The sequence below is a fragment of the Dendrobates tinctorius genome, unplaced genomic scaffold, assembly GCF_039654945.1.
Source record: "Dendrobates tinctorius isolate UK_male_01 unplaced genomic scaffold, ASM3965494v1 ptg000090l, whole genome shotgun sequence".
Taxonomy (NCBI): domain Eukaryota; kingdom Metazoa; phylum Chordata; class Amphibia; order Anura; family Dendrobatidae; genus Dendrobates; species Dendrobates tinctorius.
The window spans coordinates 10,490,391-10,507,434 of record NW_027361758.1 but is presented as its reverse complement, the minus strand read 5'-3'; the positions used below and the strand labels follow the sequence as shown (position 1 = coordinate 10,507,434).

Here is a 17,044-nt window from a genome sequence, read left to right as displayed (position 1 = left end):
TCAATTAGGCGGGTCTCTGAGCTGGCAGCATTATCTTGCCGAGCCCTGTTTCTGACCTTTCACAAAGACAAGGTGGTTCTTAGACCAGCTCCTCCTTTTTTTGCCAAAAGTAGTTTCCTCGTTTCACATTAATGAGGATATTGTCTTGCCCTCTTTTTGTCCAGCACCGGTACACCGTGTGGAAAAGGCCCTGCATACGTTAGACCTGGTGAGAGCACTCAGGAGGTACGTGTCGCGGATGGCAACCTTTCATCAGTCAGACGCGCTGTTCGTGCTCCCTGAAGGTCGCAGGAAGGGACTCGCTGCCTCAAAATCGCCCATAGCCAGATGGATTCGTTTGGCTATTCAGGAGTCCTACCGCATCAGAGTCGCGCTGATTCCAGCAGGGATCAGAGCACACTTTACTCGGGCAGTGGGCGCCTCTTGGGCGCTTCGGCACAAGGCTTCGACGGAACAGGTTTGCAAGGCAGCAACCTGGTCCAGCCTGCACACGTTTACTAAACATTACAATATCCATACTCAGGCTTCAGCGGATGCGAGCCTGGGTAGAAGGATTCTCCAAGCAGCGGTGGTGCACCTTTAGATAGGAGGTGCATGTAGCTTGGATCGGTGAGTCAACTTCCCACCCGGGGACTGCTTTAGGACGTCCCACAGTACCTGTGTCCTCCAATGAGGTGAAGGAGAAGCATGGATTTTTGTGATAACTCACCGTAAAATCCTCATTGGGGGAGACAGCACCCACCCTGTTAGCCAAGTTGGCTTCTGTTTATTTAATTAATATGCTATCTGTATGAGATTAGGGTGGTTATTTTCTAGACATGTTGTTACCTGCATTAAGGTTGATGTCTGATTTTTGTTTGATCTCATACTGCTTTTGCACCAAACTGGTTTCAGCCCGCAATCGGGGCGAGGGTGTATACGGCGGAGGAGGAGCTATCCTCTTTTTTTTCACTTGGTGTCAGCCTTCAGGCGGCAGTAGCATACACCCACAATACCTGTGTCCCCCAATGAGCGTCTCAGAGAAAAGGATTTTACAGTGAGTTATCACAAAAATCCATGTTTGTAAAGAACTGCGATTGTAAAAATAAATTTCATGTTAAAAAGAAAGCAAACAAAAGAAAACTTTTTAAGAATGTGTCTCATTTGTTGCAGTGGAATTTTGGTGTGTACTGATGTAATGGCGAGAGGTATTGACATCCCAGAAGTAGACTGGGTTTTGCAGTATGACCCCCCCAGCAGTGCCAGGTGAGCAAGGTGTCAGAGTGAGGGCCATTTTTACAGTTGAAGACTTGTCACTTATATTTCTATTTTGAAGTATGAGATTTCTTCTTGTATTTTTTCTTACTGTTGCTGAATGTTTAAGTATAATTTTATGGAACAATATGATTCATCTGCCAGATGAATAAATGTGTTTAAATAGTGATTCATTATAGAAATTATTCCATTATGATATATAATGGACCTTCAATGCTTTGAAATTATATTGCATATTGTGAATTATATTGACATTTTCTATGCTTTTGAAAAGGTATTGGTCATAAGCATTATTTTACTCTTCGAGTTCTCTATTGTATTACCTTCTTTTCCCTCCCTCATCCCTTGTTTTTCCTTTTCTTTCCTGTGTTTGTTAATATTCATAAAAAATTCCCAATAAAGATTATTGGAAAATAAATAGCGATTCATGGGAATTGTTCCATGCATTGAAAGTCTACGACAGGGATGACTCCCAGATGGCCTCTTCTGTCATACTGTAGAACGGTTATCTGCTTTGGGCATCAGTGGGTAACACCCATATTATTTGCCATCCACTTTCCTGGGTGCACTCCTGTGTCTTATGTTATAGGTATTGGCATACTTCTCTGTGACTACATACTTTACAGGGTCTTTTTAGATTGTGTCTCTGATGTACATTTTTCCACTATAGTTCTGGACATTTTTTCTCTCCTTATGTTAGTTTCTTTTCTTTCAGTGCTTTTGTGCATCGATGTGGCCGTACTGCAAGAATTGGTAATCATGGCAATGCACTTGTATTTTTGCTTCCTATGGAAGAATCATATGTCAGTTTTCTCGCAATAAATCAAAAGGTGAATATTTTGGAATTTTTTTTTTTTTCACTCGCAGTAAATATACGTGTGTGTGTGTGTATACTTCCTCTTTTGACAATTATTAGAGTTGTAAAAAAAAAAACACCTAAACAACCCAAGAAAAAATAAAATTAACATGTGTCCTACAGCAGGTAAAGTAGTGGTTCATGTAAATAACACAGGATACTTGGGTAACACTATTTTGATGAAAAAGCATGAAAGCCATCTCACCATGATAAGTTGTACTCATCGGGACAGTCTTAACCTGTTTAGCATTAACACCTTACCATGTGTCATATGCGGTCAATGTGAATAAGGGCAGAGTGGGAGAGGGCCCTGACTTAGACACCCTTCCATGGAAAGCTATGCAGGTTAAATACGTAGCCCAGAAAGAAGGGCCAAGCCTCGTTTGTACAAAAGTACAAGAGTTTACAGCAAAATCAAAAACCCGAGCCGGACTATAAGCTGGTATACATTAGAGCACATTCACACTGTGGCCACTTTGAATGTATACCAGCTTATAGTCCGGCTCAAGTTTTTGATTTTGCTGTAATCTCTAGTACTTTTGTGCAAACAAGGCTTGGCCCCTCTTTCTGGGCTAAGTATTTAATCTGTATAGCTTCTCACGGTTGGGTATCTAAGTTGGGACCCTGTTCCACTCTGCTCTTATCCACATTGACGTCATATAACACATGGTATGGTTTTAAAGGGAATCTGTCACCTCAATTTGGCGCGGTATGTAAGTGAGTTGTGTCCGGTCCGATGGGCGGTGTTGTGGCTTCTTCCCTCCACCCCTCCTTGGCCGCTGTAAGCAATCTTGCTTGTAATTTCTGTAATTGGTGTCCAGATTATGCGCGTGCATTGCAACATCCTATCGCGCGTGTGCAGTATGCTTTGCCTAACTGTGGGCAAAGCCGAAAAGCAGTAGTGCGCATGCTCCGGTGAACTATGTCCAGGAAGTATTTCGCTGCCTTTCTGTGTTCTGGGACATAGTTCACCGGCGCATACGCACTAATGCTTTTTGGCTTTGGACAGGTTTGGACCGTCCCAATGGGTACACCTTGTCGTGGTGGGATAGCTTTTATGTTTTGATCAAAATAGCGTTAACTAAGTCCCCTATGTTGTTTACATGTACCATTTTTATTCATTTAATTGTTGTAAAGTATATGCTTTGCTTTTTTTCTTGGGTTTTGTCTGTGAAGTGACCACAGTGTGAACGTGCTCTTACACTTTGCATGTATAAAAGCTTATAAACCAGCTTGGTTATTTGGTTTAACCACTAGAGTTGTGTGGATCCCAAAACTGTGACTTTACATTTATTGCTAGAACAGAGAACTTTTGTCCCCAGTCCTTCCCTGGTTGCAAGACCATTCTGCACATTTAGGTGTCTTATCTTGTGGCTGTATACTGTCAGTCAGATACTCTTACTTTCAACAGTTACTAATTTTTGTAATTTTCTATTCATTAGTGCCCTTTACAAGAAATGGTTGACTTCAAATGCACAGTGGACCATCTGCCAAAACTGCGAACTATGGCAGAAAGAGATCGGGCGATGTTTGAAAAGGGCATGAAAGCCTTTGTGTCTTATGTACAGGCTTATGCCAAACATGAATGTAATTTAATTTTCAGAGTCAAAGGTAGGTATGCTCAGTATTCATTATCCCTAAGTAGTCATCTCAAGGCTTTTTTTAATCTTTATTGTAAAATGTTCTTGTGTAATATTGCACACTTCTGATAGTAATGAGAAATCAGTGCCCTAATAATCAGAGCAATTTCGACAGATTTCTGGAATAAATTAATAAATTGCTCTGAAAAGTCACAAAACTTTGCCACAACTTGGAGTTGCTCAAAAATGTAGGAACTTTTGGCTTTTTCACTCCATTCTCTCCCAGCTCCTCCAAAATGGTTAGAGCTAGAGCAGGACAGAGTATGAGGCCACAGTTTGGCTATTTCATGACAAGCTGCAGTGTTTTCTACACCAGATATCTTACTCCAGTCAGTGACTAGAGTAAGTTTTGTGACTAGGCACTTTCCACTTATCAGACACTCCTAATTTTTTAACAGATACGTGCCTCTTCGTGAGTCCGGGGAGTCCAACTCCCAGCACGTTCCCTCATCAAGACTCGCAAGGAAACCTTCAGTCTTGATGAATCAGGGCCTTTTTCTTTCTTTTCTTATTCTTTGTTTTATTTCATTAGATTTGGACTTCTCCACTCTTGCTCGTGGTTTTGCTCTGCTTAAAATGCCCCGGATGCCAGAATTGAGAGGAAAGGATTTTTCAGACTTTGTTTCCACTACCATCGATACAGACTCTATTCCTTACAAAGATAAAAACAGAGAAAAGCAAAGACAGAAGATGCTGCAGCAGAAAAAGCAGAAACCCGAGGGCGAATATAGAAAGAACTTTGGAAAAAATAAAGCCTGGTCAAAGCAGAAAGTTAAAAAAGAAAAGAAGAAAAAAAATGCTCTAAAAAGAAAACATGAGGAGGTAAAACTGTTCCAACTGTGAATAATGAAATGGTTTCATATATATGGATAGATGCATTTGCATGATTTTCTTTATACATTAAATGCTAATAATGCTGTAGAAATTGCTGCAGAGAACTGAATAGTAAAGTTGCTTATGTGTCTTTCAGGATTCTGACATAGATGATGAAGATGTGAATGAGCTCCTGCGTGACACCAGGCTGCTGAAAAAACTTAAAAGGGGTAAAATAACAAAGGAACAATTTGACAAACAGCTGACCATTGCTGGAAGATCTGAGGGTGGATCAGATGTATCAGACTGATCGTCATCTGGCTATTCCTTCTAAAAGAAAACCAGATCAATCAGAATGGCCTAAACAAGTACTTTTTATCTTTGGAGGAAAACTGGTTACTTGGGTAACCGATAAAAGTAAGAGGATCAGCTTCCCAGCCATACATGTATAGAGTGTGTCTGATACGCCTGTGAGAAGATCTTGTTTTTTATGCAAGGGGATTAAAGATTAGGCTATGTTCACACTTATTTTCATTCAGTTTCTCATTTAGAAAGAAACAGAATTAATAATAAAATCAGATTTGTTACATAACAAATGCAAACAAACAGAAGCAGAGGGACGCCATTGATTATTATGGGATTCATATCGGTTTTATTTCAGTTTCGCAAACGGTATAAAAATTTCTGCCTTCTAAAAACAGACGCAAAACAGTCCCCCTTGGTAATCAGCGGGGTCTCTGTTTCCATTTGCATCAGTTATGCACCAGATTTGCTTTTGACAATGTTTTGTTTTTAAGAACAGATAATAGAATTGTTGTGAAAAGCAGATCTGTGGCAAAACTGGTGCAGATGAAAGCAAAGACCCCACTGATTGATATGGGATCAGTTTATTATCTGTTTTTAGAACGAATAATGCAGACTTGTTTATTCAGTTTTAAAAACTGAAACAAAACAAAACTGAAGCAGAGGCACCCCCTGAATAATCAATGGGGCACCCCTGCTTCCATTTCCATCAGTTATATCCCACATCTGCTTTTGATACTGATTTTGTTGTTTGTTCCTAAAAACAGTAGAGAGAAACATAACGTTAAAATGTGAATGTAGCCGCAGGAGAAACCCACTAAAAGTGCATATGCTTTTACCTTTGGTGTTTCTGCACCTAATGCAATTCTGTGGGGAAAATCTGCACATAAAACATAGCATGCTCACAAGTGAAATTGACATATCGCAGATTTAAAACAATGCTGGTCAGTTTGCGCAGCTTTAAAAAAAACGAAAAAAAACCCCTCTACTTATATGGAAATATAAAACGTTGCGTTTTTCTCTTCAAAACTCTGCTGCGTTGTTAAACTCCTCATGAGAACTTAAAGGAAGTCTGTCACCAGGATTTCCCAATACAAACTAATGTCACCACTTTTATCTAGTCTATTACCACAGTCCATCAGTCTGCATATCCAAAAAAACTGGATTTTTGGCTACTCACTGTAAAATCTGTTTCTCGGAACCTTCATTGGGGGACACAGGATATCATGGGTGTATGCTGCTGCCACTAGGAGGCTGACCCTATGCACAAAAAAGTTAGCTCCTCCTCTGCAGTGTACATGCCACCGACTGGCACTAGGTTAATCAGTTAGTGAGAAAGAAAACAGACAACTCAAACTGTGACAATATAATACAGTAAACAGAGCTGTTCAACTTGGGAGGGTGCTGTGTCCCCCAATGAAGGCTCCGAGAAGCAGATTTTACAGTGAGTAGCCAAAAAATCCTGTTTTCTCTATCGCTTCATTGGGGGACACAGGAAACCATGGGACGTCCCAAAGCAGTACTCAAGGGGAGGGAAGAGCAGAAAACTCCATTCAGGTCCGAGAACTCACCGCTGCTGCTTGCAAGGTCTTTCTACCCATGCTGTCATTCGCCGAAGCATAGGTATGGACCCTGGAAAAATTTTGTGAACATGTTGAATAAGGACCAATTATCGCTCTGCAGAGCTTTGGGGGGCGGAGGTCCTATGAGTACCGCCAGGAGGCACATAGTGCCCAGGTAGAGTGTGCCTTAAACCCAGGAGAAGGCGCTCTGCTGTGACCCGGTAAGCCTCCGATTGCCGTGCGGATCCAGCGAGCAATTGTTGCCAGAGGTCCTCTATACACACGAGTCCATGTTCCGAAAAGGAAGGGGGGGCCGTCTTAACCGGATAGATGCACGTCACCCTGACCAGGCAACCTAATGCGAGAACGATACGGAGGATGAGTCTGAGTCGCCCGAAAAGGAAGGGAATCAAGAATGATGGGTAGAGCCATGATGAGAATGTTCGTGATGTACGGGAAGAGCACTGAACTTGTGATCTGCAGAATGTGCAAAATGCTTAGTTACTTACTGGTAACAGTGTTTTTCCGAGCCCATGACAGCGCCATGAGAGAGGGGAATCTGCCCTTCAGGGACAGGAAACCTATAGACATAAAAGGGTGGCACCTCTCTCCCGCATCATTTGGATTACAGAGCATGAGAGGACCTCCCAGGTTAGCAGCAATATTTACACATTATTTCGTACGTAACTTTCCACATGTGATTATGCTAAGGCAACAAGAAGTGCTCACCCACACGTGAAGGGAGGGAATATAACATTCCTGTCATGGGCTCCGAAAAGCACTGTTACCGGTAAGTAACTAAGCATTTATTCGGTCTCCCATCACGGCACCACAAGAGAATTGCAGAGAAGTAAGGAAATTAGGGAGGGAACACAGCCTGAAGCACCCTTCTCCCAAGTGTGAGATTGGTGGAGGCACCCATATCCAGTCTATAATGTTTGAAATACGTGGATGGAGAAGACCATGTAGCTTCCTTACATACAGTGCCTTGTGAAAGTATTTGTTCCCCTGGAACTTTTCAACCTTTTCCCACATATCATGCTTCAAACATAGAGATACCAAATGTAAATTTTTGGTGAAGAATCAACAACAAGTGGAACACAAATGTGAAGTTGAACGAAATTTATTGGTTATTTTAAATTTTTGTGGAAAGTCAAAAACTGAAAAGTGGGGCGTGCAATATTATATGGCCCCTTTAACTTAAAACTTTGTTGCACCACCTTTTGCTGCGATTACAGCTGCAAGTCGCTTGGGGTATGTCACTATCAGTTTTGTACATCGACAGACTGAAATTCTTGCCCATTCTTCCTTGGCAAACAGCTCGAGCTCAGTGAGGTTTGATGGAGATTGTGAACAGCAGTTTTCAGCTCTTTCCACAGATTCTCGATTGGATTCAGGTGTGGACTTTGACTTGGCCATTCTAACACCTGGATACGTTTATTTGTGAACCATTCCATTGTAGATTTTGCTTTATTTGAGATCATTGTCTTGTTGGAAGACAAATCTCCGTCCCAGTCTCAGGTCTTTTGCAGACTCCAACAGGTTTTCTTCAAGAATGGTCCTGTATTTGGCTCCATCTTCCCATAATTTTTAACCATCTTCCCAGTCCCTGCTGAAGAAGAGCAGCCTCAAACCATGATGCTGCCACCACCATGTTTGACAGTGGGGAGATGGTGTGTTCAGAGTGATGAGCTGTGTTGCCTTTACGCCAAACAAATCGTTTGGCATTGTTGCCAAAAAGTTCGATTTTGGTTTCATCTGACCAGAGCACCTTCTTCCACATATTTGGTGTGTCTCCCAGTGTCAATATGAGCGCTTGCACTTCTCCACAACAGTATCACGGACCTGCCTGTTGTGTTCCTTGGTCTTCATGATGCTCTCTGTGCTTCAAACAGAACCCTGACACTATCACAGAGCAGGGGCATTTATACGGAGACTTGATTAAGCACAGGTGGATTATATTTATCATCATTAGTCATTTAGGACAACATTGGATCATTCAGAGATCCAATATGAACTTCTGGAGTGAGTTTGCTGCACTGAAAGTAAAGGGGCCGAATAATATTGCATGCCCCACTCTTCAGTTTTTGACTTTCCACAAAAATTTAAAATAACCAATAAATTTTCTTCAACTTCACAATTGTGTTCCACTTGTTGTTGATTCTTCACCCAAAATTTACATTTGGTATCTTTATGTTTGAAGCTTGATATGTGGGAAAAGGTTGAAAAGATCCAGGGGGCCGAATACTTTTGCATGGCACTGTATCTCCTCCTTATATCCAGTTTAAGGAAGATAAAACAACTCTAAGACTGGATCCCTCATATCTACCAAAAGTAGCTTCTAAAGTTCCACAGACTGCAAGAGATAGTTCTACATTCCTTCTGTGCCAACCCCTGAAATCAAAAAGAGAGAAAGCTCCATTCACTAGATGTTAGGTGTCAACTTATTTATATTTCGATAACTGACCCTTGGAAGAAAGAGAATTCCCTATTTATTTCCATTCGGGGGGGGGGGGGGGGTTAGGATGGGGCTTAGAGTCTCCAAGAGCACCTTAGCTAGGTGGATTAGGGAAGCAATTTCTTTGGCCTATACAACAAGTTATGTTGTAGTTCCAGGGGGTCTGAAAGATCACTCGACATGAGCCGTGGCAACTTCCTGAGCTGAGAGATCGGAGGTATCGATTGAGGAGACTTATAAAGGTATTTGTTGCAATATGCATGAGTCGTGTGCTTATTTGCAGGTTGATGGGCCGAAGTAATAGACCAATTAAAAAAGGTGGTGGCTTGCCCTATCGGGGGGCGTGGCTATGTAGCTGAAGAGAGAGGACGCATGTAAGGAGAGCTCCCAAGAATCCTGCCTTTATCCTGCAGCTAGGACTTTATCACTGCAATATACCTGGCGGTACTTGGACCCCTGGATATCGGGACCCCCCTGGACTCCCGTGGGAAGGACGTAGAGCGGCTCTGGTGAGCTAACGGCCGGGGAGGCTTAGACGGGCGGCGGGGCCTGCACGAGGCGGCGGCCATCTTAGACGCGTGCTCTGGCAGTGAGAGCTGCGGCGTCTGCCCATACAGCTGCAGCGCCACCCGGGCAGTGAACATCCATCCTGAGGACTAGAGGGGAAGCGCGGTGAGAGCCCTGAAAGATTGGGCCCTGCGTTCTCCCCCCACTGATATACTCGCTATACCCGTTGGTGCCATTACTGTGGGAGCCTGTGGACTCCCTTCACTGCTGTTGTCTCTGTGGGTGCTGTGGATCCCCCTCCCCTCTCCTAGCCGCAAGAAATCCTATTGACTCGGCACTGGACGCTGTCCTCATAAGCTCACGTGGCTCCTCTGTGTGGTAATTATTCCTGGGCTGTAATCATCTAATAGCCCTGCTGTGATCATCATCTGACGTGGGAAATCACCGGAGCATATACCTCTAGTTATTTTGCTGTGCCACACTGCCATTGATCATGAATCGTTCTAGGGGACCAGGAGCAGCAGAAGAATTGAAAGAGTATGCCAGACTCGATACCTCTGAAAGTACACGATCTCTTAGAACCAATCCCTCTCAAGCTCAGCATAAAAATCGTCCATCTGGGGGAGGAGAAGAATCTGAGCAGGAAGAACTGACCCTCAAACAGGCGTCCGAACAGTTGATGCAGGCCATCTCATTGACTAGGACATCCCTGACTGAGAAAATAAGAGGACATATACACTGAGGTGGGACGGCTTCGACAGGATATGCAAACCATGAGGGTACGCATTACAGACGTGGAGACCAGAGTGTCCCAGGTAGAGGACACCATCGCGCCTATAGAGGCCAAGTTAACAAAAGCAGCAGGTTCTGTGAACGCCTGGAGGCAGAAAGCGGACGACCTGGAGAATAGAATGCGTCGGAATAATATTCGCGTCATTGGTCTGCCGGAACGCTCAGAAGGTCAATATCCTGATCAATTTATGGAAGGTTGGCTTAAGGCTTCTTTGGGAGATGAATTCTCTCCAATGTTTGCCGTTGAAAGGGCTCACAGGGTCCCTACAAAACCTCTTCCTTCGGGAGCCCCACCTAGACCTTTCCTGGCACATCTCCTCAACTGTAAAGACAGAGACACTATTCTGCGTCTTGCAAAAAGGCCCTATCAAGTTCAATAATGCCGTGATCTCGATTTTTCCCGGATTTTTCCATGGAACTTCAGAAACAGAGGGCACAATTTATCGAAGTAAAGAAGCGGCTCAGAGAGAGAAATGTTATATACTCAATGATCTATCCGGCCCGGCTCCAGGTTGTACACGGGGGCTCCTCTGTGTTTTTTACGGATCCAGCGGAGGCGACTGAGTGGCTGTGGTCTCATATGGGATCCCTTGCAAAGGAATCCTAATATACTTACTGCTAAACTAAATTCTTTTATTAATGCTCTAATGGGGGCTCTCCTTGCAGGTACCCAGTTTACCAACTATACCGAACAATGAGACCAGTGATGGTATCCCCTTGCTTGTGTTTTGCTAGGAGCGTGAAGACTTGGCTCCACTAATGTTTAGTTCCTGTTTTGTTTTCTTTTTTACAACAGTTTTGATTGTTACTTAAGTAAAAGTCGCAGCCAATGGCAATTTCAATCTCTATGTGGTGCCTCTAAATTCTGCTCGGGTAGTACTGTATGCCATATTCAACGGAGTAAATATGGGGTCTGAGATGATATGTATGACATGGAACGTGAGAGGTATAAACACCCCTCGGAAAAAGATCAAGGTTTTCTCGCAGATCAAACATTATCATCCTCACATTGTGGCCTTGGTGGAGACGCATCTGACCAGAGATACTGCACGGTGCGTGCAGAAACCTTGGGTACAATGGTCTGTCCATGCATTTCACACTAGTTATTCGAGAGGGGTTTCACTGCTGGTACATAGAGATGTTAGATGGGAAGCCAGGGAGACCCGGAGGGATCCTGAAGGTCGCTCTGCTTTTGTACATGCATTGATAAATACATGGAGATATGTAATCCTATGCGTTTATAACACCCCCCCCCCGGCAAGTACGTCCATTTTTCAAAAAGCAATGAGCTTTGCCCTAAATTATCCAGATGCGGACGTCATCTGTATGGGAGATTTCAATATGGTTATGAATGCCTACCTTGACAAATTGAGACTAGAGGCACGTCTGGGAGAGTGTCTTCGCTGAAAGTGACCAAACTGTCACTATTTATGGAGGGTAGCGGGTGGCAAGATTTATGGAGGATGCGTCCCCCTGAATCAAGGGAATATACCTGCCACTCATCCACTAAGCGATCTCTATCGCGCATAGACTATATATTCGGATCCAGCGGTCTGACGATGTGGGTAGATGTCGGTAGGGGGATTTCAGACCATAGTCCGGTCATTCTTAAACTTAAATATGGGCAACCAAATAATAGGATGTTCTGGAAGTTGAATCCTTTCTGGTTAAAGTTCATCGTGACGCCAGATAGAATGATTGATCAGTTGCATTGTTTCATCTCGTCCCACCCAGAACCTCAAGATATCAATTTATTTTGGGATGCCCTTAAGGCGTATCTGAGGGGTTGCTTATCCTCCACGATTTCTTATATTAAAAGGGTAACCTCAAGGGAGGATGAATGAGATGGAGCGGCGATTGAAAGATTCAGAGGCTGCATATATATCTAACCAAACTAGCGGTAACAGGACTGAGTGGTTGGCTGCTCAGAGGTTATATGCTCAGCATACGGACACTAATTCCAAGCGTAAACTATTCTTTACTCGCCAATCTTATTTTGAGCTGGGAAACCAGGCAAGCAAACTCTTAGCCTATTTGGTGCGCCAACATAACACCTCAAACACAGTACTGCAGATTCCTAAGCCAGCCGATTCATTGGTATCTTCAACCGAAGAAATTCTTGACTGTTTTTATGATTACTACAGGTCGTTATATGAATCTAAAAGTGACTTTGACAGCTTGGGGTGTTTAGACTATTTTTCAGATGTGACATTCCCTACATTAGACCCTGAACAACGGACCCTTATGGACGCTGAATTTACTGCGGAGGAGATAGAAAATGCCATAACGGACATGGCCTCCGGGATGGCCCCTGGGCCGGACGGATTCCCTATTGAATTGTACAGGAAATATCAGGATATATTAACGCCACTTTTGGTTAAAGTAATTCGGGGAATTTGGGAAGGGAAATGTATGCCTGAATCCTTTTACGAAGCCAATATCATAGTGCTTAAGAAGGAGGGGAAAGGACCCTTTGGAATGTGGATCCTACCACCCTATCTCGTTAGTAAATGTGGACTATAAAATTTTCACTAAGATTCTAGCTACCAGACTAAATTTGATTATATTGAGCCTTATACATCCTGATCAAACAGGCTTTATGCCTGGTAAGAGCACATGCATTAACATCAGACGGGTCCAGTCAATAGCCAAATATAGCTCCCTAATGCCAGATAACAAGTGGGCACTGGCATCGCTAGATGCTGCCAAAGCTTTTGACTCTCTTGAGTGGCCCTTCCTCTCCGCATGCTTACAAAGATATGGCTTCGGTGATAATTTATAAAATGCATCAAAATACTATATATGAAGCCCAAGGCCTGTATCATAGTGAATGGCTGTGTGTCTGAGTCTTTTCCATTACATAGGGGGACTCGTCAAGGGTGCCCCCTTTCCCCGGCCCTATTTGCCCTTGCGATTGAGGCACTGGCAATACGTATTAGGTCTTCCCCTGGCATTAGAGGTATAAATGTAGCGGGTCGGGTAGATACCATTGGTCTATATGCTGACTGTCATGTGCCCCGTCCTGAGTGACACGGCCAGCAGGCCAGTAACTAATACAATAGGACAAAGGAAATGGGGAAAACCTGGGTAACAATAACAATGGTGGCTGTTGTGAGTTCATTCTCACCAGTTGTGAGTTCCCCTTCTGGACTCCCTCTGGAGGTGACGGGAGGTGGTGCCGCTGGTTTGATCGGTGGAGATCTGCCACCTGAGAATGAAGATGACGATTGGATCTCAGGATTCTCAGATTGGATTTAAGACAGCCGACGCCCTATTCAGTTGCTGGTGATTCCTTCTGGCTTGTCAGCTCTTGGTTTTCAGCTCTGTTCCAGTCATCAAAAGCTAAGTTTTTCTGCTAATGTTCACACTTGATTTTGTTGGTCTATTCAGTTTTTTGTGTGGTCTGCCAGCCCCGGCTGGGGGCTGAGCTGAATTTCCACTCTTATTTATCAGTATTTTGCCAATTGGCTTTTTGTTCCTTACTAGTTCGGTCTCTTTTTGCTCTGTCTCAGAATATTTCAGAGTGCTGATATAGTGGGAGAAGTCTAGTGACTTCAGGGTTAATTTTGCTATCAGAAGTGTTGGACATTATTTTGTAGGGTTTTTTTGCAGGTTGCAGATAGTGTCTTTCCTTTCCTTTCCTGTCTAGTTAGTTTGGGCCCCATTGTTTGCTCAGCCTATTTTCCTGCCTGTGTTTGTGCCTTCATCTTGTTTCACCGTCAGTACATGTGTGGGGGCTAGCTATTCCTTTGGGTCTGCACTGGGGCAGTTAGTTTTCCCTTTTCTTGCTTTAGGCTTATGTAGTCCTCCGGCCGTGACGAGGCGTCTAGGTTCATCGTAGGCACGCTCCACGGCTACTGCTAGTTGTGTGGTAAGATCAGGGATCTGCAATCTGCATAGTTACCAACCACTCTGTTTTCTGTGGCTTAGCTTGTTTGCTTTTTCTCCTCGGTGACCCATTCATAACAGGTAGCCCTGCGATAGGGAATGGGGACATGGAGACCTCCTGCACTCCCCTGAGTCAGTGTCTCTACACTCCTAGCGTTCCCTAGGCCGGTTCCGCACCGGGCGCCGATCAGGAACCTCAAAACCCTGACTCGCCCTGCACCTAAACCCTCACTAGGGAATTGGTCGGTGCAGAAACTAATCCCACCACTGCACTAAACACACATAAGGAAAAGTGACAAAACAGGGGAACACCACTTAGCTTTGCTCTGTTGCTTACGTCCCAGCAACAGAGCCCACCACCTGCGTGCATCTTTTCCTCCACCGTGTCCGACATCTGGGTGCACTGTCCAGAAACGGACCTTCTCAGCATCATAGTGCAGCCTTGGAGCAAACAGAGTCCACACCTGCGTGCAGCTGTCCAGAAACAGAGTCCCGCAAATGAGTCCAGCTTTTCTGCCAAAAAGTCCAGCATGCTTGAGTCCAGCTCTCAGCAACAACGTCCAGCATTTTGAGTGCAGCTCTACACCTTAGCTGCCACTCCACTAATCCATGCACGAACTCCTTGCTGACACCATAGCTGCGACTCCACCACGCCATGCCAGCACTCCTTGCAGACACCATAGCTGACACTCCAGGGATCCCTCTGAGCTGACTGTGACTATCCTTTAGCTCCATCCTTCACCCAGGCTTGCTTGCAAATGAATACTTCATCATCAACAGTGATTAACACACCTGATACTCTCTTATAGAGCACTCACACCTATAACATAATTACGTGGACAAACTAAGGTAACCAGAGTGTAATGACCCTAATGGCCACCGGGGGGAAAAACTACAACCGAAATCACCAGTGCAATGACCCTAATGGCCACCGGGGGCAAAACCACCTCGCTCTGTTGCCCCTTTCCCATGCCCCAGCTAGAAGCTCTCTCCTCGCTGTCTATTGTATCTAGTTTTAAATATTTGGGTAGATACATATCTCAAAATAGTACGCTTGACTCACAACTCAATATTCACCCACTGCTGGAACTAGTTAAAGTGAAATTTACAACTTGGAGCAAACTCCCGCTGTCTGTGGCCGGACGTATTAACCTGATTAAAATGATATTAAATGATATTACTCCCCAGACTTAGCTACTCCCTTCAGCATAGTGCCGTAGTGGTACCCAAATCCTTCTTTGTAAATCTCAATTCCCAGATCACATCTTTTATCTGGGGGAAAACTAGGCCCAAACTTAAATTGACCACCCTGCAGAGACCAAAAAAGGGAGGTGGGGCGGCGTTACCAGATTTTTTCTTTAAATTTTTGGCTGGGCAAGCTAAAGCTTTAAATAAATGGATGCCGGGTGGTTGCCTCCCCAATTCTGAAAGCCACCTACTCCATGCTGCACGAACTGCCTGCCCACTAGGTTTCTTTGAGTTGGAGAGGACTAATGTCCCGCGTCTACTACCCTTGCTCCGACTGGCGCGATTAGTATGGAGATTAAGAAAGCGATTGGGTTTAAAGATTTGGTAGCTGAAATGCCCCTGTGGAATAATGATTATTTCCCGGAACTACTGAATCACCCATCCACTGATTTTTGGATGCAACATAATGTCTCCTCGATGGGAGACTTGTATGACCAGAGGACCTTGGTGTCTTTTGAGCAATTACAGGTTGCACATGATATTCCGAGATCCCAGTTTTTCCGTTATTTACAGCTGAGGTCGGCTCTTCAATCACACATAAGATGTAGGGGTGTGGACTGTACTCTCTCATCTCTGCCTCTGATAGGATTCCTTAATTCGCAGGGTCCCCAAGGTCCCATTTCCTCTTTATACACGTACATGCTGTCGGTGGGAACGGAATCTGCTATAAGCTCTATTAAAAGGAAATGGGAAAGACTCATGCCGGATACTCAGGGGGAGGAGATCCTGGAGTCTCCAATTGGAGTATCACCATCTATTAATAGAATGAAACAGTGGTGTATAATTAATCAATCATACTTAACTCCGACACGACTTTTCAGGATGGGTCGACTTCAATCATCAGAATGTCTGCGATGTCATTCACCAGATGTGGATTTTGTTCACATGATCTGGCAATGTCCCATTATTTTACATTAGTGGAAAGAGGTGACCTTGCTTTTGTCATCCTTGATGCAGGCCCCAGTTCCTCTTGAACCACTGGTCTGCTTGTTTGGGGTATGGGATGAGAATTGGGGTCATTATGACGGGATTTTTGTGCGTGAAACACTATTTATGGCACGGAAGGTGTTGGCACTACAGTGGATGGGGGGTTCATGTCCCTCCCTTAGAATGTGGATTGACCTGGTGAACTCGATTGTTCCATACGAACGTACACTATGTCAAAATAGGGGAAGCCCGGGCAAGTTTGAGAAGATCTGGGAGAGGTGGAATTCCTCTCACCTTACTTTGCAAAATTGAGACATCATATGTGAGATAATATGATATAAGATACTAGGCAGCACAGTAGTAGGTACCAGTTGATGTAGTTGTAGTTTAGGAATTTTCTTTATTATCTAAATGAACAATATGATAAAAGCTTGTGAAACTCAACTGATATGCATGCTTCACAATGTATAACCGGCTGTTCTTTCTGTACACTTGAAGGGCTATGTGTGTATTTTATTATCATAAGCCAATATGCATGTTATGGAACAGGCTGCCATGAGAAGTGGTGAGTTCTCCTTCAATGGAAGTCTTCAAACAGAGACTGGACAGACATCTGACTGGGATGATTTAGCGAATCCTGCTTTGAGCAGGGGGTTGGACCAGATGGCCCAGGAGGTCCCTTCCAACTCTACCATTCTATGATTCATTCTTTTTGTTCAATAAACGAATTTAAAAAAAAAAAAAAAAAAAGGTGGTGGCTTTAGTTTATATTGGGAAAACCTGGTGCCAAGTTCCC

The 17,044-nt window shown here is 43.9% G+C and overlaps 1 protein-coding gene across 1 annotated transcript in view; it reads left to right on the top strand.

Annotated features, from left to right (window-relative positions):
- Window positions 1–5,091, top strand: part of DDX55 (DEAD-box helicase 55) — a 47,259-nt gene extending 42,168 nt beyond the window's left edge. The window contains exons 10-14 of the mRNA XM_073586104.1: window positions 1,153–1,245; window positions 1,970–2,084; window positions 3,553–3,721; window positions 4,283–4,572; window positions 4,721–5,091. Coding sequence (XP_073442205.1) covers window positions 1,153–1,245; window positions 1,970–2,084; window positions 3,553–3,721; window positions 4,283–4,572; window positions 4,721–4,873 — 820 coding nt within the window. The 3' untranslated portion in view covers window positions 4,874–5,091. The remainder of the gene's footprint in view (window positions 1–1,152; window positions 1,246–1,969; window positions 2,085–3,552; window positions 3,722–4,282; window positions 4,573–4,720) is intronic.
- The last annotated feature ends 11,953 nt before the right edge of the window (window positions 5,092–17,044 follow it).